The sequence below is a fragment of the Acanthisitta chloris genome, unplaced genomic scaffold (genome assembly GCF_000695815.1).
Source record: "Acanthisitta chloris isolate BGI_N310 unplaced genomic scaffold, ASM69581v1 scaffold3050, whole genome shotgun sequence".
Taxonomy (NCBI): Eukaryota; Metazoa; Chordata; class Aves; order Passeriformes; family Acanthisittidae; genus Acanthisitta; species Acanthisitta chloris.
Window position 1 is genome coordinate 630 of NW_008652024.1, and position 26,836 is coordinate 27,465.

Below are 26,836 nucleotides of genomic sequence, written 5' to 3' on the forward strand. Positions count from 1 at the left end.
GTTTTACAGCTGAGGTAGAAGGAACCTGAAATGTATTCATGTCATGGGTCACAAGGGACAGTTTTTCATTTGCTTTTTGTGTGATTAACAATTTTAGTCCTTCCTGTTTCAAAATGAGAGACTGACGTTAAGATCAGTGCTGAACAGTAAGGTGCCAGGTGGAGGCTGGTGAGGGGTAGAGTGAGGAGCTATGAACACCCATAACTATTTCGCTGTCAAGTGAATCAGCTGTTAATGTATCTGTGTTTTAAGTGTGAGGGGTGTGAAAAGGGCCTTGTTACAGTGTCAGGGCCTTGATGTGCAGCTTACCTTTCAACTACCTTTTTTTTCTCCTTTTCTTTTCCTTAATGTCATTTAAACAGATTATGCTTAGAAGGAAGTTTCTGCTGTGTCCTCCTGTGCTGTCCAAGCTCACCTATTAATGCTTCCTATGTAACTTCCTGGTAAAACAGCTTCTGAGAGTATCACATCATCTGGATCCAGAGGTCACTTCTAGGAAAATGTGGACTTCTAGAAGTCTTTGTAGTGCTCAAATACTGTTGCTTCAGTTGAAAGAAGGCAGATGGTGTAGTTGCATGTTTCCCAAAACTCAGCAGTTCTGGGTTGGAATTCCAAACTATTGCACTGTAAGAGCACCACGTAACAGAGTTAAATTCCAGGTAAGTGCCCTCGATATATGTGATGTGAATCAATACAGTGATGATATAATTTATTTCAGAATCTACAGAGCTGAGCTTTTGCTCTTGTGTTATTTGTGAATGGAAGATGAGTTTATCAAGGCAAAGGGGCAGGCAGCAGCAAGTTGCAGGAGAACCAGGGTTTTGGAATGAACATTTTGTGTCTGATAGTTCTAAGTTTTTTTTCAAGTTATACTTTAGGCAATACTACATGGTAATTGATAGACTGATTAGTTAGAATGACAGTCATCTAGTGAAGAATAAGACCAAAGTTCTAAGGAAAACAGTTTACTGATGCAATGTTGTGCAATGAAATGAATTGGTAAGGGAGGATAAAAACATGAGTTTGACAATAAAAAGACCTGTAAATATAAAGAAAAATTGTGGGGAAATGGCACAAAATTAAGGCTAACTTTGGACTGTTCAGATATCAATGTTTTTCAATGTCTAATTAAGTTCATCTGTAAAATATAAATTGCTGCATGTATAAATAGTGGAAGATTGTGGTTTGAACTAGTTTAGTAGGGGCTAAGCAATTGAGAAATCAGTCAAGATGATTTCACAACTTCTAATTGACTTTATTAATCTGTTTTTAATAATATCATATATTTGCTGTTGTTTCTCTTTTTAGTAGTAATATTTGACTGTACTGTTGTAGGTTTCCAAGGTAAATGATAAACAATCAGTAATTGATAGAAGAATGGCTACTACTGCAGAGGGAACTAACACAACTGTTGGAAAAAGTCCCAATGGAGTGTGTGATGGAAGCCAACATTCATTAGAAGGTATTGAACATTTTGCCAGCCTCTTCATAAGAAGTCAGCCTTCCCTGCCCTCTGTAGACATCTCGTAGTAAGGATCAAGAAGGTCTAAAATTGTAATTTGAAATTTTTGTATCATGTGATGTGTCTATTTTTTTAACTTTAAGGGGATTATACACAATTTTTATGGTTTGCAAAGACTCATTTTCATAAGTTTCTTAATGACTGGTTAGATTGTGTATTTATTATTTTGTGCTAGTTTGGTTTTTTCCTTCAACTTCATCCAACTCTTATATTCACTGAAGGCTGTGAATGGTTTGTGATCCTTGTGAACTTTTCTTTCCTGTTTTAAATATGAAAAAAGTTAAACATTGCTGTGCCAGTTGAGTGGTGATTTGTGGTTGTGGTAAATTATTAGTTACAATTATGACCTGTATTTTAGCAACGCTGCCCAGCTATACAATTCTTGCCATGACTTTGCTTGTTTTGTCATTCTTCACTAATAACTAATCCTCAGATGTGCTGTTATGCAACACACATTTCAGCTCCTGTGCTTCAGGGTGTTTGGTCATTTGCATTCTATGTATATTTAGTTTTTGTTTGTAAAGGTTTTTTTACTCAGTTGCTTTGGGCATTTTCAGCTTTTGTTTACAAATGGGATGAGAGGGAAGTAGTTATGACAGGTTAAGACACTGACATCCTACAGTGTTATGTAATTATATTGCTCAGGAGACATCCACATGGGAAACTGTTGTGCTATTTCTTGTGCATGACAATCAGGAAGAGAGTACCTGTCCTGAAAAAGCTGTACCATAATTCTGCTGTACAGCCTTGACTCCTTACATACATTCCCTTGAAAGTTTGCATTACAAATGGATGACATACCACTGAGTATTTATTCCTGAATACTTGTACGTTATCTGTAAAGTAATGAGATTGAACAGCTCCAATATTCTTGGTTATTCTTGTGCATATTTTTTATTAACGATTCTGGGTTTTTTCTTGTGGGCAACACAAATGTTCTATCCCCTTAGCCAATTAAAAACTTTATATTTTGAATTTTGACAATCATGTAAGATGGCAACATTTTTGAAAAGCAATGGCAAAAGAATTTGCTATGTCCTGTTTATGTCCTATCTCTACAGTATGTTCACTGTCCAGCTGAAGTGTACTTCTGCATCTTTTAAGGTGCATTGAAATTTTTTTCTTAAGGTATGCCAATATGATAACTTTTTGTTAATAGGTAATGTCTTTAATGGTTACAATTTACATTGAACCCTCTAAGAATATTTGTTCTGAAGTCTTGTGTAACAAGCGTTTCATACTATTTCTAAGATAGCAAGACTTCTGCTCTTTGCTCAGGCAGCTGAAAGAAGTGGTCTGTGCCCAGATGTGATGTCTCCTATTTCTGTTACTGTATAAGAAATTGTCAGGGAATAGTCATACTGTAGACTTAATTAAATTTCTCTCTGTTTCCTCTTTGGAGTTATAATCCTACTTTTTTTCTTTTTATTTTGATCAAAAGGGCAGTGATCTATCAGATCGTCAAAACAAAAGGCATTTTTGAATCATACTGTCTCTGAAATACACCATTATAACTTGCAAATCAAGTGATGCCATGACGTATTTGCAAGAATCAAAAGAAATGGGAAAGTTTATATTCTTATAAAAGTGAGTGTCTTGTTTCCTTTTTCTTTCTGACTTTACAGGACATTCATCTAATGAATGCTGTCTTATCTTTTCCTCTTGCTCAGAGATCTGTTTGCAAGCTGGAACAATATTGCTTAGCTGCATCTGTCAAGCAGGGAATTTCTTATAGAACCATGATTCTTTTTCATCTCTATCATCTTTGTCATCTGTGTCCTTTGTAGGTTAAGTGCTTTGTTACAAATTTGTTGAAGAGGCCTTCAGTTCCACCTACAGGACATCCCTGCAGGTAGATGCACAGTGCTGGATGAAGGTGTTTCTGCTCTATTATGCTGAGTATTTGCAATACTGTACTGATTTTAATATTCTGAACAAATTAAAACATGATAGTTTCATCCAGCAACAGAAAAATACTAGCTATCACAAGCTAAACATTACAAGATTTTCAAATTAACAGCTAGATAAAGCCCTGAGCAATCCAGATTGATATGATAGCTGATAGGTGACTCTGTTTTGAGCATAATAAGGTTGAGCAAGAGACTAACTGAATGATTCTATGATTCAATGATTTTTTTCTCATTATTTGCCCACTTACAGGGCTGATGGTTGTAATTGCAAACCCCATTTCTCAGTCATGCAGCTAGATGTAACCAGTGGATCTGTCATTTGAACATGAATGTCATCTGCCAATTAACATTTGTACCGAAGTATTTTTAAATTTCATGTGTATATGACAAATACATAATGTATACCTGGGAACTGATACTAATGAATAGAAGTGTAGTGCCCTGATGACACAGCCATGCTAGTGTTACTTTTAATTTGAAGTTCACTTGGGGAGTCTGTAAAACAGTGCTGTACAAATCCAACAGGTCAAGTATTTCTCTTCACCAAAAAAAGTAAAAATAACAAGTTACCTGCTTTTTAGGTTGCATTATTTTCATCTTCTTGGGCTTGAAATCAGTCTGCTCTTCAGAGCATGAGACTAGTAGCATTCTTTAAGAGCATTCCTTAGCTTGAAATCTTAGTGCTTTTTCTTCTTCTTGTGTATTCATCTCTCACTGTATCCTTTTGCTAGTCAGGTAACTGATGTCAATACTCATCCAGTAATCTCTTTCTGTCTCTTGGGTAAGGGAATGAAGGAGGCAGAGAATTATGGGATCTAAGTGGTAAGAAATTAGCTGATCAAAGCGTGAATGCCATGTATCCAGACACTCAAAATGAACAGTGGTTGCTCACAGTAACTGATAATTAGATAGGACTAAAGCTCACATATGAAACTAAAATTTCCTCATGAACCCATGTAAGAGTCAGGCATAGATATCTGATTTTAGTCAGTATATTTTCAGAAGTTTTTGTTCTGAGATGCAAATTGTTTCTTCAGTTCACATGGGTTCCTTTTCTGCTCTTGCTTTACCAGCCAGTTCTTTATACAATGATGTGTGATTGTTTTTCACATTTGTGGGGGATTTTTTCATTTTGTAAAAGTCTTTAAATCTAAAATTTCTTGCCATAACTATGCTTTAGATACTCTTTTTAGTTCTTACCTTTTCTGTTTGTTTGTTTGTGAAACATGTTTGTTTTTTCCAGCAGGAAGAGATACCTTCTGGAGTATGAACCTTGTAGAAGGTTTAGATGTGTGTATATATATGTACATAAGTCTCCATATGCTTCTTTTTATTTACATAACCTTATTATCTTACATTTGTGTTTCTTAGTTACACTTAATAGGTCCCTTAGATGTAATTCTTGGGATTTGTGAACTCATACTTTGCATATTTTCTGACCAGTCAACTATGTAAACATCGTCCTTATTTCATATAATGTTTCATATTAGTGGTGTCTTGAGCCTGAGATCTGTTTTGAGCAGAAATGGTAGTTGATTCTTCATGCTTGTTTTTCTTCCTACTTAATAATGCAGTTGCTTTAACCAACTTCACCTTTTTGTCAGAGTGCCCTGTGATGCAAATGCATCTTTTCTCCTGGTTTGTAGAAGGCATGGAGACAGCTGCAGCAGTTGGTCAAACTCCTGAGAGTTTAATTAGCCTGAAAGGAAGCCCAGCATGACATCATACTTCAAAGTCTGTTTTAGTTTTCTTCCACTCTACTGAAAAAGAAAGTATCTTCGAAGTAGAGTTGTTTGTTGTTTTCCAGTAAAATCCTGAGTAAACATTTTCTTTAATCTGTTCAGTACAGTGACTTTTCTTTAAAGTAAAAGATCCTTTCTTTTTAAAAATAGTAACACAATTTATCATTCGCTTCACTGCAAATGCCTTTCTCTTGTACTGTCACAGCAAGAGCCAATCTCAAATACTTTCTATGAGTACAAATGTGTTAGATTTGTTACAGGTATGCCTAATTACAAGTGGATGTGCAAGTGTTCCCAGGGCAAGGCAGGTAAAGTGCAGGTGATAAGCTACCTTATGATAGTGTGGTGTTTTGGTAGAATGACTGATGCACCAAATATTCCCTGGCACTGTGAGATGGATGTGCTCCCTCCCTCCCTTTCTCTTTTACCCGCTCACTGTCTCAGTGAAATAGCAAACCTGGTCAGATCATTAGGTCTGATCTTAATCATGCTATGAGTATAGAAGGTGAGTTTAGCATGTCTTCTTATCTAGTGGTTTTGATAGCTGTTTATTATCCTCATCTTTCCTGCTCTTCCCATTTCCCAGCTGAAGAGGCATCTTTAACCAAAATATGTTGCTGTACATGTACTCTCATCAGGACTGATACAAGTGTCTGTCTTTTATTCCCAATCACATTGAGATGTACTCAAATATAGTAGGAGTTTATTTTTAATTCAGTACTAAGATAATGTGTATACTATCTCTTATTTCTGTACAATATGATCTGTGGAATGCTTTGCTCTCATAATTGTAGTTATTTGCAGAAACAGAAGAGCTAATAAAATGTACAGCATTATATTTTATGTATTTAATAAGCCATCCCTAATGATCTGAACTTATGCTGTTTGTGAAGTTTTTTGTTGATTTTAAATCCTACCCTTGACACCTTCAGAGTGTTTTCATACAGTTAATGTTTTGTATTTTATGTTGATTTTTTTATTCCTTCTTATTTTAATAGTAGCAACTGTGTTTTCCTTTTTGAAATTAATAATTACTTTAAATAAGAGTTTGTCTATTAATAATACTGGCAAGCAAATGCTAGAAAAAAATTCCTTTCTGAAAGAGTTAGATTGGATGATATTGGATTCAAGGCTCTGCATGTGTAAGGGGTGTATAATCATAGAATCATAGAATGGTTTGGGTTGGAAGGGACCTTAAAGATCATCTGGTTCCAACCCCCTGCCATGGGCAGGGACACCTTTCACTAGGACCAGGCTGCTCAGAGCCCAATCCAGCCTGGCCTTGAACACTGCCACAGATGAGACATCTGCAGCCTATCTGGGCAACCTGTTCCAGTGCCTCACCATCCTCACAGCAAAGTATTTATTCCTAATATCTTTGATTTAGGAAAGGGATTTATGCTAAGGATTATTTTAGAGTTGTTTTCTTACTAATTGCTGCTTATTTGTTGTATTTTGTAATCAAAAGCTTTTACTGTTCTTAAACTGGGTTTTGTTATGTAGATACATTATATTATACGGTCTGTTCCAGAAGAATAGAGGTATATTGTAAGACAAAATTAACCGATCCTGTTTCTGACTGTGACATTTGATTTCTACAGCAAAAATGAAACACATCAACCTGTCCTTTGCAGCTTGTGGCTTTCTGGGCATTTACCACTTGGGGGCAGCAGCTGCTTTTTACAGGCATGGTAAGAAGTTACTGAGAGATGTGAAAGCTTTTGCGGGAGCTTCTGCGGGATCACTGGCTGCCGTTGTCTTATTAGCAGTGCCAGAAAATATAGAGGTAAATTAATAAACTCGTAGGTATAGGCCATGATAATTTTAAAAGGACTTTTTTTGATATAATTACCTTCCATTAAGTTTATTAAAATATTTTGTTTCTTGGTTTTTTCTTCCTGCTACTTGCTAGGAACAGTACTCTTACGGATTTTCATTAACCACATCTGTGACTCATGGACTAAAATGTTTATGAAGCAAGTATTTCTTTATGACAAAGATATTTCCTGTGAACTTTATATTTTAAGCTATATAAATAAAAATCTCGTGTGAACGTTGTGCTATAAGCAACCAGATATACTTTAATATATGAAAATGTATATACACTCAATGATGGTACATTACAAAGTGAATGATTGTTTTTTTGGCTAGCAATAGGCTTTGTTAAATAAATGCCTAGCACCATCCTTTCATCCTTTTGTGAAAGGACGTGAAAATGGTAGATGGAGTGTGTCTTCATAAACACCACACACCTGCTCAAATTTTTTCCTTGCTGCCTGTACTTCATTAGAAGTGTAAGAAATGGCTTGTGCATTTCCTTTTGACTCACTACAGCTCACAGCAGCAGTAGCCCTCTCTGTGTGCCTGGGAGGATTAACCCTCACAGCATTCTATTCTGACATATATGTGTCTGGGTTGTTTTTCCTCCAGAAAAGCCACTCCATTCTCACCACAGATATGGTGTCGTGTAGAGGCTCTGAAGTTATATTCAATGACTACACTCTTACAGGTTCTGTGAGAATTAACTTTCCTTTGGTTTTTGTTTGTTTGATTTTCCCGAGAGGTTAAGGGTCCTTTGCCCTTCTGAAGTGCCTGTAGTCACTTTGCCTTAATATATGTAGAGGACAAGGCCTTGCCAAAATGTTAGTATTTTTTTAATATTTTTCATTATTGTTGGAGAAAAAAGGCTGGTAGATTTTTTTGGTCCAAGTACACTTATATTTCGGTCCAGTGAGTGTTACACAACTTTGACCAGGCCTTATTTCATTACATTTGATTCAAATAATAGTCTCAGCCAAACCACATTGTGCCACTGATCTTTCTGGCTTTTTATTGAGTCTGCTGGGCTGAACTTAGCTTGCAGTATTAGCTATACTTGTGTTGCTTTCAGCAGTAGTTTCTTCCCTGGCTTCTTTCCCCACCCCACTACCACAGGTGCACTCTTTATATTATTTGGTATTAGGTAAGTGCTATTCTTGTGAAGAGAACTTTACTTGTATCCTGTTCAGATGTTGCTCCTATTCTGTGGCCTCTGACTGGTGGTTCAGTTTCAAGTTCACCTGGTATAATATGTACCTCTGACTTTAATTTCCTCTGTGGTGAGCACAGCGGCTTAGCTCTTTGTTAGCCCAAAGAAATTTTTCTGCTTATTGTTGTCTCTGGCTATGAGCACTTGTTCTCAGCCTGGTCCAACTTATAAAAATCTAAGTAAAAATATTAGAACAGTTTTTTAGTTTTTGTTTGTGGAAACTAAGCCTATGTTACATTGAGTCTAATGGATTTTTCCTTGAAAATATGCCATTTTATTACAAACTGAAGAACATTTCATGAACATTTTAGTCCTTGTAATTTTGATGTACTTTTAGTTATTCTGTTATACAGTTTAAGTGGAAAATTGAGAGAAATTTTGTCAGCGGGAATATTTCTTCTTAATTCTCATGGAATTTAAGTAAAGGCAGTGTTGTGTACTGAATAGCATCAACTTTTCATATCAGGATAATTACTTTATTATCTTTACTACAGTTCTAGCTTGAAATATTTTGTATCCACAAATATAGCTCATAATCAGTTAATTAGTTTTTTGGAGATTTTTTCCTCTTTCCCCAGAGATGGTGTTGTTAGACAAGCCATAATTAGGACTTTCTCCATCTCCTAATCTCAAAGCTCTAATATAACCTGTCCTTATCTTGGAGAGAATGTAGCTTTGAAGATTTCTTATTTTGACTGTTGCTGTTCTAATGTGACAGTTTGCAAATGCTTTTCTGTCATATCTTGGATTTTTGTCACCTCTTGAAAAGGCATGGGACTTGACAATCCTAGGGAGTCTTATATAGTTACAGATAAATACTGATTTTACCTTGTACCTTGATCATGTTTGATACAAGTTTTCTTAACATAATACAAGCAGTTAAAATTTCTAAATATGCCCTCAGTATTCTAAAGATGTCCTCACTATGTAAAATTTAGAGGTATTTAAAGTTTCTGACACTAAAATTCTAAAACAATTCATAATTGTAAGAAGTTACCCCTTTGAGGAGCAGGAATCGAGAGTCTCTGTATAGTCTGTTCTTAGCACTTGTAATATGGAAAGTAGTTTTTTGTCATTCACCCAGGTTTGGATTCATCTGGCTCCCTGTTATTCTTAGTTCCCTGTAACTTTATTAAAGCACCCTTAAATATAGTGGTAGTAGTGCTGAGGTGCTTCTATGTATGGTTTTGTAGGTTTCTTCTGTATTTCAAGAGAAAGGTGTTTGAATGTGCCTCTTTCCAGCAGATTAACTGCAGAAACTTAACTGCCTAATGCAGAATAAATACAAGACTTAGTGCATATAGTTAGTTCTATATATTCTAATTGACTTGGAGCTTGCAATGGCAAGTAAAGGTGCAAATCTAACCTATGTGAAATTAGCACAAATATTTACAGTGATTGTTTCTTTAAGAGATACAAACCTCTTAGTGAATTTTTTTAATAGATGTATTCCAGTGCCATATGAACAAAATGGGATGTAAGAACTACATTTCTGTCTTTCACTTAGAGGAGTGCTCTGTTGTACAAGTGATGTGAGGAAGTTAAGCTGCTTCAGTCAGCTTGCTCCTGATCTCATACTAATCCTCACCCCAAATCCCTCCTGCTTTTCCATCCCCTAAATCTTGTGTCTTTCCCCTCAGTAGGACATACTCACTTCTCAGTCACCCAGTCATATATTTTGTTACTAGCAACATATTTGTTCTTCATGCAGGGAACTAATAATCCAGAAAACCCAAACTATCTTTTACTCATATAGTTATATAGTTGAATATGGGTATAATATATTTATAGAGTGCCAATTTCAGAAAGTTGCATGAGATTGACTTTATTTTTTTCCTCAAGTTCCTAGAGAAGTCTGCATGAAAGGATAAAAAAAGGATTACAAATACTGAAGAGTGAGTCTTAAGCATTCAGGATCATACTTCATTGTATCAGCCTGTTATGACTAAAAAATAAATGATACCAATTCCTTTACTCTCCTTTTGGAGTTCTTATGGCTCACACTTCAAGCTGTTTTTCAGAAGTCATTAACAGTTGTTGTTTCAGCTGGTTTAAAAGAGGTTCTCTGTGCTGGAATCTGTTGCCTGTTTTTCTGCAGTGTCTTTTCTTCCTGTGTTATCCATCACAATGTTCTGTTCATTAAATAATTCTATAGTATTGTATTCATTAGATATGTATATTTGTTAGTAGTATGGTTTTGTATTTAGTGAGAAGAAACTGTAAGAATTGTAGTTTTTTTGATGCTTATAAGCATCTTAAGGTACTTGTGTCTAGTTTTAGTACTGAAGTAGTCTTGAAAATAAAAGGTGGCTTTAGACTTGAATGCTAAATCGTCATTCTTGTAATGGTATGGTTTAGAGAACTCATTATTTAGTAGTGGTAGTATATAGAAAAATAGCCTTTAATTTTCCTTGGTTTTGGAAGTGGTACACTTGGGAGAGTTCATTTTTTTTATTATTTTTCTTTTAACTTTGGGTCTTGTTTTCTTACAAATTAGTCCTTATAAAGGGATCAACATTTTGTTATGCATATCTTTTTGCAAACCAAGCACATATGAGGAAGTATTTCAGTCTGATCTTACAGCTCTCTCTTGATTAAGACTTTAGCCTCTAGTATGTTTTAGGTACCACAGTTGAACATACTTCCCATCACTGAAACATCCTTAATGGTTAATATTTTTAATTTACAGAAATGTAAGCACTTTGCCTATGGATTTGCAGAGGAAGTTAGAAATTTGAACTTCGGTGCTGTAACGCCTGGTTATGATTTTATGAAAACACTTAGGTACCTATCTTAATGCTTTTATAAGATCATTTTTGTGTTGAGCTCTCTATATACAAATGGACAGTGTGTATATTCCTTCTGTACTATGGGGTGCTCACCACTTTGTCTTTTGCTCCTAATGTATTTTAAAGATTTTAAAATAATGATGGTCAGTAATGTTGAGCATTTTCTTTCCTCCAGGGAGGGCATAGAGTCTATTCTTCCCTCTGATGTTCATGAGGTAGCTGAGAACCGACTCTACGTGTCAGTCACTAACTCAAAAAGTGGGGAAAATCACTTGGTTTCAAATTTCGCCTCCAGGGAGGACCTCATTAAGGTAATGAAGTTGAATATTGCTGATTTAAATAAAGATGCTTGAGTTTCTTCAAGGCTTAGGAATATGTTATTAGCTGTACAACAAATCACTTTTTACTCAGGTAACCACTTATGCTATCAGTGGTGCTACAACCATAACATAAACAATGGAAGCAGAATTTGATCCTACAGTTTCACTAATTTTGCTGAAATTTATTTTGTGCGTGTTTCCTCCATCTGTTATTGAAGTTCTACCTTGTAGGCAAAGTGTTTTTAAATAATAACAAGGTAACAAATGGGATTTTCTGCACCTGACCATGTTTCACACGGTGTATACACCAGTTTGTGATCTGCTTCTGTTCCCCAGATTGCTTTCATGCTGCCACCCTAGCACATGCATATTCACCCTGTTTAGCTGTATCAAAATTTCTGGTGTATTGCACTTTGTCCACACATTTATCTCTTCTCTTTGAGATGCTGTATACTGAGTGCATATATGCATATATGTGTATTCAGATAAAAGTATATATAAATACGTATATATGGGTGGATACATAGGTGTAGAGATATATACACACACACTCATAGGTGTATTGCTGTGGATAGAAAGGTGTGGGTGTGTGCACATCTGTACATGACAGAAGAGGTGTCTGGGTATAAAAATAAAATCTGTTGAGAATTGCTGTAAACAGCAACAAAGGTTTACAGTATGGGAAACAGTAATTTGTTGCTACTGGAATGTACTAAATGTAAAGTATCTACACTGATAAAGCTATACATATGTGAATTTTCAGGGTGTTTATAGTATTTTTGAAACTTCGAAAATCTGATTTATTAGAAGAGTAACCACTATATTAATATGCCAACAAAATGACTTGGATCAGCTTCTTCTTTGACAATATATTGCTTTTGTTCAGCATATGCATATTTAGTTTCTGCAAAACCATAGAATTGCTTCACATGGTGCAAAACTAAGTTCATACTCTCTTGAATCACATTAGTCAATGAGTTAATTTTTGATATTTTGTTTTGACAGTTGTAACTGTTGAGTCATAAAAAACCAAACCTTTTTGAATAAATTTTGATGTACCACAACAAGAAGACACTTTTGAGAGGACAGTGGGTTTATGTAAAACTAATATAGTTACTGATTACTCCTATATTGTTTAATATAGATAAACATGTATGAAATATGTATTGGTTCAAAGTTACTTTGTTGCCTTTTCTTAATTTTTTTTCTCTGTTCTTTCTGCTTTCTTTTCTATAGGTCCTGCTAGCAAGTAGTTTTATACCAGTATATGCAGGAATTAAGCCGGTGGAATTTAAAGGACAGGTAATTTTTATTAGCTACCGACTTTCTTTTTATGTGTTCTTTATTTATGATGTAACTATTTGATCTTAAGGGAAGGCAGCTACAGTACTTTATTTTGTAGAACAGTTATTGTGTCTTTTCATGCTGCAGATCAGCACTGTGAAAGATGACATGAGTTTGTTCATGTGTTTCAAAAATTGTGGGTGCTGAGACTGAAGTGATCTCTGTTGCATGAAGCTGTTTCTAAAGATAATAAATGCCTAACTTACCATGAGAAGAAGCCTCTAATACTAAAGATGCTTCTCACCACAAGCTGTGGCAGCATGGAATTGAGATTACTGCCTGCTATCTGCTTCAGTCTACTGGGATTACCTGCAAGTGTGCATCCTTGGAGGCTAGACTCTTGGAATAAGTAAGCTAAATTTCATGGTAGGATGGAAGTAACAGTAGTCTGCTCATAATATGTTTTCTTCTGATTTGACAAGCCTAAAAACAATCTGATGAAAAAGGAAATGTAACATCTGAGAATTTACAGTCAGTTAATGGCCTTAACCAGATTGAACTAGTTTATTACCTGGTTTGGGTTTTTAGGTACCCTTGAGCTAGGCTTCTAGTAACACCAGTGCAAACTTGCTCCCTGGTAAATTATCTTTCTTTGACTTGGTTTGGTGTCCTTTGAGTCTCTGACAAGGTTAATCTTTAAGACCAGATAAAGATCTGCAGATGATTGCGTTGACTGTATCTGATAATGAGTCTGTAGCTTGTGTGATTACAGTTCTTAGAGAACAGCTTTGTAAAAGCATCTGCTGGTAAATGAGTAGATTCTGTTAGGTCCAACCCCCATCCTCACTGTCATTGTCTGCTTTGGTTTTCATTACACACTATTTCAAAACTTTGTGTCTTTGCAGTGTACTAGAGTATGAGTGAAACTAATTCAGCAGTTACCAGGAGTTTGTTTGCCATTTCGTGATGGTCATGTAGAGCATCACTTACAGCCTGATTGTACTAGTACTCTTCAGCACCAATGTGACATTTCTTTTTAATGTACTGTGTTACTGTAACTTGAAGATGATATAATGGAGTATTCATTTCACCTTTGGGGATGTCAAACCCTTAAGATACACTGAGGTGAATCTTGTTATTTCTTACAGCATTTCAACTTGCCTGGCTTTGTCTGTCTACAGTAGTCTACATCTTGTTAATGTTTGTCTCCTTTATAATTAGTGGAGGGGAAAGCACTTTTTCAGCAGAATTAAAATGAGATGTTAATACCTACTTTAGGATAACGTGAATCTTGTGCTAGAAGTGTGTAGAATCACTAATTGCCTTTAGATTTGTAAAGTTCAGCGAGGTATATCTAATCACCAGACCTCATGTATGATGTCAGTGAATGCATCTAGCCAGCAGACTGGTGTTGAGTTTTGGGTTATGCATGTAAGCACAAAAAGAAATATGAAGGTATAAAATATACTGGCAAGAGATGTCACAGATGCCCTGCTTATACTGGTATGCAATTTGGCTGTGGTCCCTCTGAAGATCAGATTTGTGCCCCGGATCTCCTTCTTCCTTACACTCAACTCCTGCTCAGACTGCTGCTTCTTATGGCATAGTTGTTCAGCTCCTTCCCACCTTTACCCTCTGCTTCCCAGCTACTGCTGTCTTGTGTAGTGTATGTAAGAAGACATGAGGCTCTGGAATAATCACAGTCACAGAAGAGGAGTTGTGTGTGGTTTAGCTTGTGCATTCAGTTTACCTGCACATACGGACTGTCCAGCTCCGAGTTTCAATCAGAATAACGTTCTAGGGGAGTATACATTATACATTATCAGCTGTATATATCTTGTGTAATATTAACAATCTTATCTTTTCATGTATATGTTGAGAAAAATTCTGTCTGGGGCATTTGATTACTAGATTAACTTACAAGCCTTATCAGTAGCAGGATAAATATCTTACATGCATATTTGCACATTATGTCAAATGCTCATTGATTCAACATTGTGTACATTGTCGGTTCCTAGATACTTATGCCACATCTCAAGCTTACTCACTGTATTCTTAGAAGGAAACTTGGAAGTTTTCTTTGAGAGTAGAGTGGAGGAGGCAGCATCAGGAAGGATACAGAGTATTCCATTATGATCATACTGCACCAGTATCACTTGGAAAATGTTTCTGTTTCCCAACAGAAGTGGATTGATGGTGGCCTTACCAATGGCCTTCCTATCTTACCTGTTGGAAGAACTGTGACGATTTCTCCTTTCAGCGGTCGATTAGATATCTGTCCACAAGATAAAGGCCGTGTGGATCTTTATGTCAAATTAGCAAAACAAGATATGATGGTAAGTTGCTCGTTTGTTAATTAATCTCTCACACTTTGACCACAGTTTTGCTTCCTTTGACATGATGAAAGAAAATACTGACAAGTGATTGACCTACTGGTAAACAATACTCTATTAAAAAGAAACAAGAGAGATTAATAATAACTAGTAATTTTTTGAAAGTTTCTTTTTAGATGGTTTTTAATGTGTTTTTCGTTTAATTTGAGTAAAATTAATGTTATGTAATGTCATTCTAAATTGGACCAATTTCTGAATCTATAATGTTTCACAGAAAGATTTTAAGCATGGTAGTACTTGGTAAAAGATCATGAAATATGAGATTATTGATTTCATATATCTTGAAAATTTATGTAATCCCTCCCTGTATTAGTTTTTGGTTGTGTTTTGTATTTCATATCTAGTGTGTCTAGGGGAGCTAAAAGGAGCTGGTGATTAGTTTAGAGAGAGAAAATTAATTGCAGTTATATTGCTTCTGAGGTCATGCAAGTGCAGACTTGAGCAGAATCTCAGGCAACATTTTAAACTATTTGATTTGAATCACCTTTAGCTTTTAGAGGTGTCAAAATCATCACGAAGAATAATTTTTTTCAGCAATATTGTAATCTGCATAAATTGAAGAGTTATATATCTTCGTTCATCTGTATTGGAATGTGCATAGTTTTCTGTCTCTTTGAATCTCTTCCATCTACTAGTGTCAGAATTTGAATAATTGCTTACTTCAAATGGTGATTTTGATATTGTTTTGCAAAATTGTGTATAATAAAGTATGTGGATAATGTATTAATTATATACAGTAATTGTTCAGAGCATGATTAAATCTATTTATATTTTTTATTCTGTTGTAAAAAAATTAATAAAAGTCTGTATTCATGAATAAAGTTCCCAAATCTTTTTGCATGATCAGAGTGACCACTTAAGATGCTGAGTAGTTCTTAATTTGTTGGTAATACAAGCTTCATTTATACTCCTATGTTAAACACTGCCTGGGAAATCTTCCCAAGAATGTGGCTGTTTGCACTAGTAAGTTGTCAAAATATTTCCTTGCACAAGTTTAGCATGTGCCAGCTACCACCCTGCCAGACAGTTTTGGGAGTGTTTCCAAAGTTAAAGTGTTTCAGAAACTTTGGGCAGTTTTACAGACAGACAGTCTGTCTTGGAAGCTGTGAGTTTAATAGTTCGTATGCAAACCGTTTGTGCCAGTTTGTCTTGGCGCTCGGCAGTGAACCTGGACATGGGTAATTTCCTGGTGTAGACACAGCTATGCTGGTCTTTTGTTTTTCCATATGCTACATGAAACAGATGACAGAACAGTCACATCTAGATAAGTTGCTTTAATAAACTAATGTATAGCTTCTCACTCTGTTGCAGCTGTCTCTGGCCAACCTAGTAAGACTTAATCAAGCTTTGTTCCCACCAGACCAGGAGAAAATGGAATCATTGTACCAAAATGGCTTTGATGATGCTGTCCGCTTTTTATTGAAAGAAAACTGGTTTGAATAAATGGCTCATAGAAAATTAGCAAAACATGATGGCTGTCAAAACACAGCTAGAGGCATCCTAGAGAATCTCAGGGACTGTTGCCGCGGCTCCTGTTCATGAAAATGAAAATCCCAATGTACTTGCATCTGCTGCTGCTGAGAAAGTATCAGCTGCACTCCAAAGACCTGTATAAACATGTCAGAATGGGAATTGTACTTGCCTGGTGGATGTTTTGTTTAGAGGTTCTGCTTAGATCCATTTTGCTGCAACTGGGGACACGAGTCTGGGATTTTTAAAAAAGCTTGTATTGTCATAATTACAGAAATTTGGAAAAGCCTTTTTCAGTGTTATTTAAACAGCAAACTGATGCTATACCATGAAAAATGACAATCATGCACTTAATGTGATATTCACTTAGCATAATTATTCACTTAATGTAATAGCTGCGTGAAGTAATTGGATGCTTGCTGTATTGCTGATCTAAAACATATCTTGCAGTGTTCTAATGGACTTGAAGATTAAGCACTAGCTACAAAAAATTAAAACATTTGCACTTTTACTGTGTTTATTTTTCACATTAAATGTTCATTTTTCAATGAATGTGTTCTTTTAAAATTTGAAATAATACCTGAAATTTGTAGCAGAAGTATTATAAAAATAACTTGTAAAGAAGAGTGTAAGAAATTGTTATATTTATTACATGTTTTTCCTCTGCCAAAATTAAATAAATATATTTTTCTTGAACCTTGTGTCAAGTTCATGTATAAGTTTCTTGGAAAGCTACAGCAATCTGACTATCTGCCAAAAAACCAGTTAGCTGGAGAGTAGAGCAGGTGAGTCAGCAGGTAATGAACTCAGACTTGTGTATCTTGTTATTTTACCTTTCACCTTCCCTTGACCATTCCATTCCACCTTAAGTGCAAGTTCAGGATTTTCAGACTTAATGCCTAAACAATAAATTTCACAACCGTTTATGTAAAAGCAAACTGTGCTTAGTTTATAAGTTTGGGGTTTAAGTTGATTTATTAATATGTAATAAAAAAATATTGGAAGTTGAATTAAGCATATATGTAATTCTGGAATTACCAAAAGCAACTGAGAAACCTGTGGTTAAGAAAAAAAATACCTGCTATAGCTGTTTGAAAGCCTCTGCAGCATGTAAACACCAGATTTATATTCATATGTAGATTGCACCAGATTAGGATTCATGTGCAGGGATTGAATTCTTTTATTAGTCTTTTTGATAATGAAAGAAATAAAACCCCAAAAGGCTGGTGTTAAAGCCACCTTACTTGTGTTTCGGCACAGCAGCTCTTTTTTAGGTGCATGAGGTTCTGTGTACAGTGAAACCAGGATAGCCTGCATGACCTCCAGATCTGTAGGACAGCATTTTTGCATGTAGAAGTGAAGCAAGTTACCTTTGTGCCACCCAAGGCACCTGTACCTAGCTCACTTGCATGCTCATTTATAGAGAGGGTGAGTTTCAGATGAATAGCAATAGTAGATAATGCTGTTAAAAATTCTTTCATATTGATCTGCTATGGTCAAGGTCTCAAGGTGCTATTCTGAGACTTTGGTGGAATCTTCAAACAGCTGTTTCTCGCTCAAGGGTTCTGTGCACTTGGAGCTACTCATGAGCCATCAGAAAGAACATGGATCTCATCAGTTACCTTTCTGGGCAATGGTGTCCCCATTTAGTGAGCCTGTACAAAGCTTGTTTATCTGGATGCAGTTTTTTAAGAGTTGCATTTAAAGGAAACTGTTATTAAATGTGAAGTTCATTTACTGATGATGTATGTTGCTTTTGAGCATCAACACTGTTGCAGTTTACTATGCCCTTTTATCCATGAAAAAATCTGACTTCTTTTGACATGTTTTAATGTCATCCACAGGAACATATGGAGTATCATGTTTACATAGCCCTAAGCACCACAGGTAATGTGGAGTGCTTCAGAAGATGACATTCATAGGTTTATGATAGGATTATGTAAGAATTTTTTAGGAAGAGTAAAATCATTAATACATACACAAGTTGTAGAAGTGTTCACTGTGATAAAGTGGGGTTTTTTTAATGTAGCAAAAAGTTGAATGAGAATGGAAATTGTTAATTCATAATACTAGTGTTCAGAATGGGTGCTGTAACTATGTTTAAATCCATGCTGTTTGTGTGAAAAATGGTATCTTGTTCGAAAAAAAAAAAATGGAGGTTTTTTGTGATCAATTAACATATTTGGGATATATTTGCAAAAGGTAAATCCAAAGGATAGTCAGTCTGTGTTTCATGTGAAAAAACTAAGGCTTTTTACACATTCAGGTTTTGTGAATTCCACCCATTTTATTTCCTCCTTCCCCCAATTCCTCCACTGTATCACCTTTAAAATATGAAATGTAAAGTTTAAAGAAAAAGCATTTTTTTCTAATCAAAGTACTGTTTTTGCACTAGAAACATAACCTTATTTAAGGTAAGTCTGTTTGCTTTCTGGTTTTGTCAAATGTTTTGTCAAGTATTCATTTCCTTTAAGTCACACATAAGTAACTATGTCAAGGCTGCTTTTCTTCAAGTACTTCATTGTTATGCAGATTATGATAAGCTCTTTCTAAGCAGCTTAGTTGTATTGTTGTTATTTACACAGATTCCACAAGTATTCTAAGCACTTTAAGGCAAGTTTAAAAGACATATTTTTAATCCAAATAATTTCTATTACAATCTTAGACATGGCAATAAGCATAAGCCCTAGAGCAGTAAACTACATCACCTATCTCCCTGGCAAGATTATTGTGGTGATTAATATTTCTCAAAAAGGCATATAAGTTGCGTTTTAAAACCACATTATGTATTTTCATTCTATTGGAAGGTGCATGCACCCATGTACATTATGAGATGGTGTAGCTGGCTAAATAGCTAAGAGTGGGAGGAGTTGCTGGGATTTGTAAACGTGGGAGATACAAAAGGAGTTAAAAATAACATCAGACAGTGCACTGGGAGCACGTGAGGAATTAGTCTCTGACGATCTGTTGTTACAGTGGGCAAATATTGCAATTTTAAAGCAAACAAGATGCCTTAACCTGGGTAAAGCCAAAATTCAAACTCTGTCCTTGTGTTTGAAGTGGAAAAAACCCCAGTATATATGGTTAGATATGTTGTCGTTTACAAGAGGTTTGAATACTTTTAGCTTTCGCAGTATTTTGATGATAGTTAGATACACTAAAGCTCATTTCACTTGTAGCTGGAAACTTCTTTAACTTGAAATAAATACATGAGCAAAAACCATTCCATGCTTATGAAGTGAGTTGTGTGTATGGGGTTTTTCTACCTTGATAGAAATAGCACATGTCACACATGCTCGTATCTTGGTTACAACTGCATGCACCTTCTTTTTCATATCATTTTCCTTCCAGTGTCACTTAAACTTCTTATTAGTGACATATCTTCATATTCTTGATTAAACCCATTATTAACTGGTCTGGATGGCTGATCATAAATCCATTCACTTTGCAGGGTAGCACTGCTGTCAGTATTTCTTGACTCATTCTTGCACTTTGTACAGCACTGGTGAATCTGTTGCAATAGTCCACAAAATATATTGTTAGGTAGTAAAAGTGTTTCCATCAGATACTTCATCTGTTTAGAGAACAGATGGCTAACTTTACTGGCATAGCAGTCCAGTGTTTTTTGGTTGGTATGCATATTGCAGTCAAAATGAAATGTGAAAATACTTATTTTTTACTACACCCTCATGAATTGACAGACTATTAATTATCAATAACAAATGTTAGTGCTATGCAACTCAACTAATACCTATGTAGTTATTATTTTATAGTTTATTTTGTTCTAACTTAATAAGTGGAATATGGTGAGATGTCAGCCATCATGATGCAGCAGAACAATTAAGGTACATTTTGGTTTAAAATTATTAAGAATAAATATAGTGTTAATTAATTTCAGTGAATTTGCATCTTATTTATATGCCTAATTCTAACCCTTTACGGAGAGTAGAGTGAGGGTGATTTGTTTTTGTGCTCAAGAAATAGGCTGGAGGTATGTCCAACTGTGTACCAGTGATTTCATGTAATGCTTCTCCAGTTCCCAATACTATCCTTGTAGATGTTGGTGTGCTGTTATTTTGAAAAAAATAGGGCATGGGAGTAGAGTGAGAGACATTTTCATTCCTTGATTCTTAGGTAGCATAGACAGGGATTTTTTGACAATAGATGTCTTCTTTTGGTGGGGATCCCCAAGTGACCACTGTAATGACACATTTGTCAAGCAGAGTCATTGGGATAGTGCCTTGGTGTGCCCCAGTCTGGACTGGGAAACCCTGAGAAAATCTGGCAGAAGTAAGAAGCAAGGTAACAGCTGAGTGGATTTTAGACTTAGAAAAGGTAGGTCAGACTTCTTTATGAAGACTTGTACAGAAGGTCCCTGAAGGCTTTAACCATCCATGACACACTGGATTTAAGCAGTGGACTGTAAGGGCCAAAGGGCCTTTGAGTCATCTAGTCCCATTTTCATTAGTTTACACTCTGATTTTGACACAATGTACATTTTTATGACAGGAAACATTTGTCATTTAGTAAAGAAATGACCTTTAAAAGTTACAAAAGCTTCCTAACTTTACAAATTTCACTGTTAGTCTACATGGCAGGTTGAGCCAGGCCAGCAGCCAAACATCTGCAGAGCTGCTCGTTTGCTCCTACCCCATCCCCAGACTGGGACTGGGGAGAGAATATGAAGAACAAAACCAAAAGAAAATCAATCCTCATGGGTCAGTATAATAACAGGTGAAGGAGAGAGGGGGGAAAAAGCCAACATAATAAAAAACCCACAACGAATGCAGTGGAAATCATGCACCAACTCTGTCCAGCAGAGCAATGCCCATCCAGTCTCTGAGCAATGGGCAATGTGATAGCAATAAAACACTCTTTGTTCTTCTTCCCCTATGCCAGCTTTTATTGCTGAATAGGAGGTTACATGGTATGGAATATCCCTTTGGTCAGTTGACTCATCTGTCCCAGCTGTGTCCCCTTTCAGCCTCTTGCCCACCCTCAGCCTCCTTGCTCAGCAGCAAAGTGAGAAACAGAGAAAGCCTTGATGCCATTCAAGCACTGTTCAGTGAAATCACTGCTGTGATATCAACACTGTTTTAACCACAAATCCAAAACCCAGCACTGCATGGACTGATATCAAGAGAGTTAAACTCCATCCCAGTTTAGTGCTCCTGCTTGCTAATTGTGCTCACACCGACTCATTTTAGGAGAGGCTAGGTTGGCTCACTTTGCATATTCAGATGTGAAATATCTTCTGGCAAGCTTCCATTCTTACTGTATTTCAGCAAGGTTTAACTGTTTACCACATCTCTCTCTGGTACAAGTTTACCTTCTCCCTAAATACTCATATCTTGTCTCCTACCACCTGAACTCTGTGCACATTTCTGGATTTGTTGTGGCTTTGAGGTCACAGTACTTAAGAAATGGTTGTTAAAGGAAACAAAACCCAAACTTTACTTGACCTAGAAAGGCAATCAAGATACTGAAAATGTCTTTTTAAGTCTTGTAATTGATGTCACTGGTGCTGAGTCTTATCTGACAATGAGGTTGTTAAGCAGCTGTGTGGTGGTATCAGCAGAGAAGGAGCTGTTGCCATAAAACTAGGTTCAGTAACACTGAAGTACCCTCTGTAAGCAGTACCTTTAAGTAGCACAAGCTGAGAAAGACAGGACAAGGTGAAGGAAATCCCCTTTTAGTCAGGATTTGACTCCTTGAAAGATCCATTTGTCTAGACTTGGCACAAAAAGCTACTGGTTTAAAACTGCGGTGATTCCTCAAGACCTAAGTTTTCCTCCCTTAAGCCTGTTAAGTTTGGTATCTATTTCTTCTTGGTCCAATTTAGCCCATTGTTGAGGGATCCCAAAGTCAGAGTCAGCTGCCATGGTACAACAAATACCGATAGGGTTACGATTGTTGCACACTTTATTGTGAAAGATACACATATTTATACTATAGGGTTGTCTACTTATTATTGGTTAACTACTACTACTAGCCCACCTTACACACAATATAACTGGTTATTAACGTATCAATTATAAGATGCCTAATCATTATTCTCCACCCCTAACTATCTTCAACTTCTGCATTCCACACCCAGGAGTTGTTTATCTCACTACCTTCTTTCTCACATTCCAACCACAGCTGCATCCTTGACCAACTTAGCTTGCAGCCTGCTCAGTCCCTGCTAGCAAGGCTGGATTGCTTACATGTCCATTAGCAATCAGAAATTCTCCCAACAGCCCACGTTTGTTAACTTCTAAGGGACTCTATAACAGTAGTTTTGAGGAGAGACGTTGATGAAGCAGAAGTTGTTTTCGAGGTGTCTTATAAAGTATAGTCTTGGAATTACACTTGCAGGTACAGCCCTTGTAAATATAAGTAGAGCATGTTCTGCTGTTGAGGGTTCTGCGTATTGGTAAGTGCCAGTCATATAATTTTGTATCAAAATCAATGTTTTCTTGTTGTCTTGCAAAAATATTTTCAAGTTTTCAAGTTGCCAGAGTGCTGCACTGCTGGCCAAATAAATGTCCAGTCCATAACAGCTAGTAGGAGGGAATGGGCATAAAACCCCTGCCATGACTGGTTGGTTGGCCAGAAATTAATAGACAAAAGATGAGAAGACATTGATGTGTGTCCAGGGATTCTCATGAAATTAGCAGCTGGAGCCCAGAAGCATAGAAGGAGCAGGATGTGTTTCAGACTGCTTATCATTTAGGCATATTTTTCTCTTTTTCTTCCAGGTAAAAGTAACAAGATCAGCCAGCAACATAGAAAATAACCTTCCAGTTTTCAGCAAGCTCATAGAAAAAGCATAATTTCTCTGTATGTCACAGCTGTCTCTTTTTTTTTTTTTCATGGCCATGCCCTCAAGGCATTCACAGGCTGGGGCTTATACCTCTAATGTTTTAGTTAACAGAAAACAGAGGAACTTTACCACTGGTGCATGTTTAGGCTAATCTGCTTATTGTTTCTTTCCATGAGAGGATGCTACCCATTGTTAGGTTTGTATTATTTGCTTCTGAAGCTATTACTTACACCAAAAGTTATGATAACTGTGGTGACAAAGACGGTGTATCCAAGAAGAAGGAACCAACCCCACCAGATCTTATCTGATTGTATACAGTCTTTGCATTTGAAATCTGAAAGAAAGAGAAAAAAAATTAAGTATTTGAAATCGAATAAAATCTTCACTTTTCTCATAAAATTTCATTTGCAGGATTAGTGAGACTTGACCAAACAACACAGTTGTCTTCATTTTCATCCTATTTTCTTTTGCACTTTTTTCAGGATAAAAGGTTATGTTTCTCAAGAGAGAACTCGTCTTTTTACTCCTGAAAGAAGATTTTTGAACCTGTTATAAGTTACGTATGCAATGAAAAGTAAACAAAATCCTCAGTATACTAGAAGTGGGATACCTGAAAACATCTTTGTTATGCAGCATACATTTAGGTAATGATGAAAAAGCCAATGTAAATGACAGTTACTTACTAAGTATCAGACAACTTTCTCTTCCTTTTTATTTCTTAAGCTAAATGAAATGTATGCATATGGTACAATAGTCAAAGGAGTTTCCTTGATCGCTGTGTGGTTTTTTAGGGACTCAGAAGAATTAGGTTGGACAATTGTTAAACACAATGTGAAATCTAGAACAAGTGAGATGCACTGTGGCATTTAGCATTTGCTAGCCACATTTGTCTGAAAAGTCTACATGGAGAAGATTTGGCCCATCTGAAATAGTGTATCTTGGTGTCTGAGGTCATAGTCCCAGCAGGATTGTGGAAATTGCATTTATAATTAGAGGACAGCGTAAGAGTTCTAAGGTGTTTTATAATCAAACAGAAGGTGTTATAAACTGGTTTACAATCAGAAAGATTCCATGGACACTTTTTCTCAAAACACTCACACTGCTGTGTGAATTAACTGTTCATTTTTTCAGTAACTGGAAGAGAGAGCACATACTGCAGTTTTTGTAAGAGACCATTGGCTTATAACAACTGAAGAAATTGCTAAAAAATATTATCAGGGGTTTGGTTTGTGTTTTTTAAGTATGGAGTAAAGACTCAGCAAATATTTGAGGAGAAGGTTTAAGAAAAAATATTGAAAATAAATATATATTTTTAACAGTTGCTATATATTTTGAGATATAAATATTTAGAATTCCATAAAATATATAGCCACTGTTCTACTGCACATGAACTGGTTTAGATCCACAGAAAACTCTGTCTGTCCAGCTGTATAAATAATTCAAACAAAAGCCATGCCTACCCTCCCTTGCACATGACTGTAGTCTGCTCTTTCCTACCCTTCTTCTGGCAGAGGCAAGCAGTGGGAGAGAAGGCAGTAAGGCTGAAAGAAAATTTAATTCACTTGCACACATCAAATCTGTTTCTGTCGCTCACGAATGCTCCTTACCATGCACAGTCAGCTTCGTGCCGCTTCCACGTTTTCCCTGGAATTTCTGTGTTAACATCACATCACAGAAATAGGAGTTACTGGCCGCCTGGTCAACATTGCTCAGTTTTAAGATGGAGAATCCCCTGAGGGTATTTTGTGTGATGTGTACCTGTGGCTCCCCTGTGCTGGTGCTCGACTGGAGGCTCTGCTGGTTGTGGCAGTCAGGGCCTTTCCTCCAGTACACGACTGGCTCCTCATTCTCCTCACTGGGGTACTCAAATACACACAGCATCCACACTGTGGAGTTAAGAAGCACATTGGCATCTTCAGGGTATTGCACAACTGAAAGCTCTGGTCCACTGCTGGCTGTAAGGTATAAATAAAGCACATGCAAGTAAACAGAGGTATTCTCTCTTAGGAAGGATGGTCTTGGCCAGTTGAATAATACATGGGCATAGCTGATGCCTGGATGTGCAGAAAACCATGGCTATAGCAAAAGGTGCACTCAAGTGAGGCAAACAACAGTTTTGCTGCAGCCATAAAACTAGATTTCTGTTGTTAATGTTCTTGTATTTATGAAATTGCTTTCAAATGAAGCAGTTTGTTAAGTTTTACATCTGCATTTTTGTAAGGGTTATAAAAATTGAGAAAGTCATTACTAAGAGCAGACAAAACATGCTTTTAAATATGTAAGAACAAAACAGTAAGATGTTTTAAAACATCTGATTATTCCTATTTTTATATAGCCATTTTTTTGGACTTTTTGTCATTTCACAGTGTCACAGAATGATTTGGGTTGGAAGGGACCTCAAAGTTCGTCTTGTTCCAACCACTCTGCCATGGACAGGAGCACCTTCCACTAGATCAGGTTGCTCAAACCCCACAGAACCTGGCCTTGAACACTTCCAGGGATGACGCATCAACAATTTCTCTGGGCCTGTCCAATGCCTCACCACCCTTACAGTAAAATATTTCTTCTTAATACCCAGTCTAAACCTTCCTTCTCTTAGTTTAAAGCCATTAATCATCCTTGTCCTATGCTTTTGTAAAAGGACCTGTAATTTTGAACATATATGCTAAGAAATGTATGTTCAGAAATTACCAGTTTGCATTGAAAGAGATTCCTGAAAGCTAACATGAGATGCTTTTAAAATGGTAATAATCCAGAGGAGTTTCTGGGCCACACCTTTCATTTGGGTGAAAAATAAATGTCAGTACACCACTTCAACAGCAATATTTCCCTACTCTCAGGAAATGAGTCTCACCTCAGCTGAGCGAAGGAGACACAGCTAACTTTGTGAAGAGAAAGAGATGGCTCGTATTTGAAATATCTTTTGCATTCTTATCAGGTTATTAAAAAATCAGTCTTAAATAACATTTTTTTCCTTTTAAGTTTGTTGATGTAAGTGAACACATACACTTTTAAAAAGACTCCAAGATACAGTTTTATAAAAATCCTAGTTCACTGGAGAAATGTGTCTATATTGCCCAGTTCACCTATGTGAGCTGGGCAATACATTATTTCACCTATCTGCATACATATGAACCCATGTTTTCTACTTTTTTATCAGATGTAATTTTAATTTTGTGTCAGTCAGATGCAATTTTAATTTCTATCTACTCTTTTACATACTTTTGCCATTTTTTCCTAATTTTTGCTTTCCTCTGTGTAACAGTATCTTGAAGACTTTACAAAGTAAAACTGAGAAAATGATGCTTTCATCCTTGACTAATAAACCCTTGACTAAGGGTTTGGATGATACTGTGATAAAATAAATACACAAGAACAAAAAACTCTACTTACCTGCAAAGTGAGTGAAGTAAGTTATTGTAATTAATATACCAAGTTGCATCATTTTCTTGGGATTGCTAATGCAGGTTTTAAAACCTCGGCCAAGACTACTGAATACCACAGCTTTCAGCAAGTAGTTGAAAAGTAAATTAAAGCTCTCCTAAAAACATGTTTTTAGTCTTGTTTCTAAGG

At 36.3% G+C, this 26,836-nt stretch overlaps 1 protein-coding gene across 1 annotated transcript; it reads left to right on the top strand.

Annotated features, from left to right (window-relative positions):
* Positions 1 to 500: 500 nt before the first annotated feature.
* On the top strand, positions 501 to 16,723 carry PNPLA4 (patatin-like phospholipase domain containing 4). Its single transcript, XM_009075381.1, has 8 exons — positions 501 to 659; positions 1,336 to 1,462; positions 6,776 to 6,960; positions 10,892 to 10,986; positions 11,167 to 11,302; positions 12,548 to 12,613; positions 14,779 to 14,931; positions 16,300 to 16,723. The coding sequence occupies exons 1-8, from the start codon at positions 501 to 503 to the stop codon at positions 16,429 to 16,431; spliced, it is 1,053 nt and encodes a 350-aa protein (XP_009073629.1). The 3' UTR covers positions 16,432 to 16,723.
* Positions 16,724 to 26,836: the final 10,113 nt, after the last annotated feature.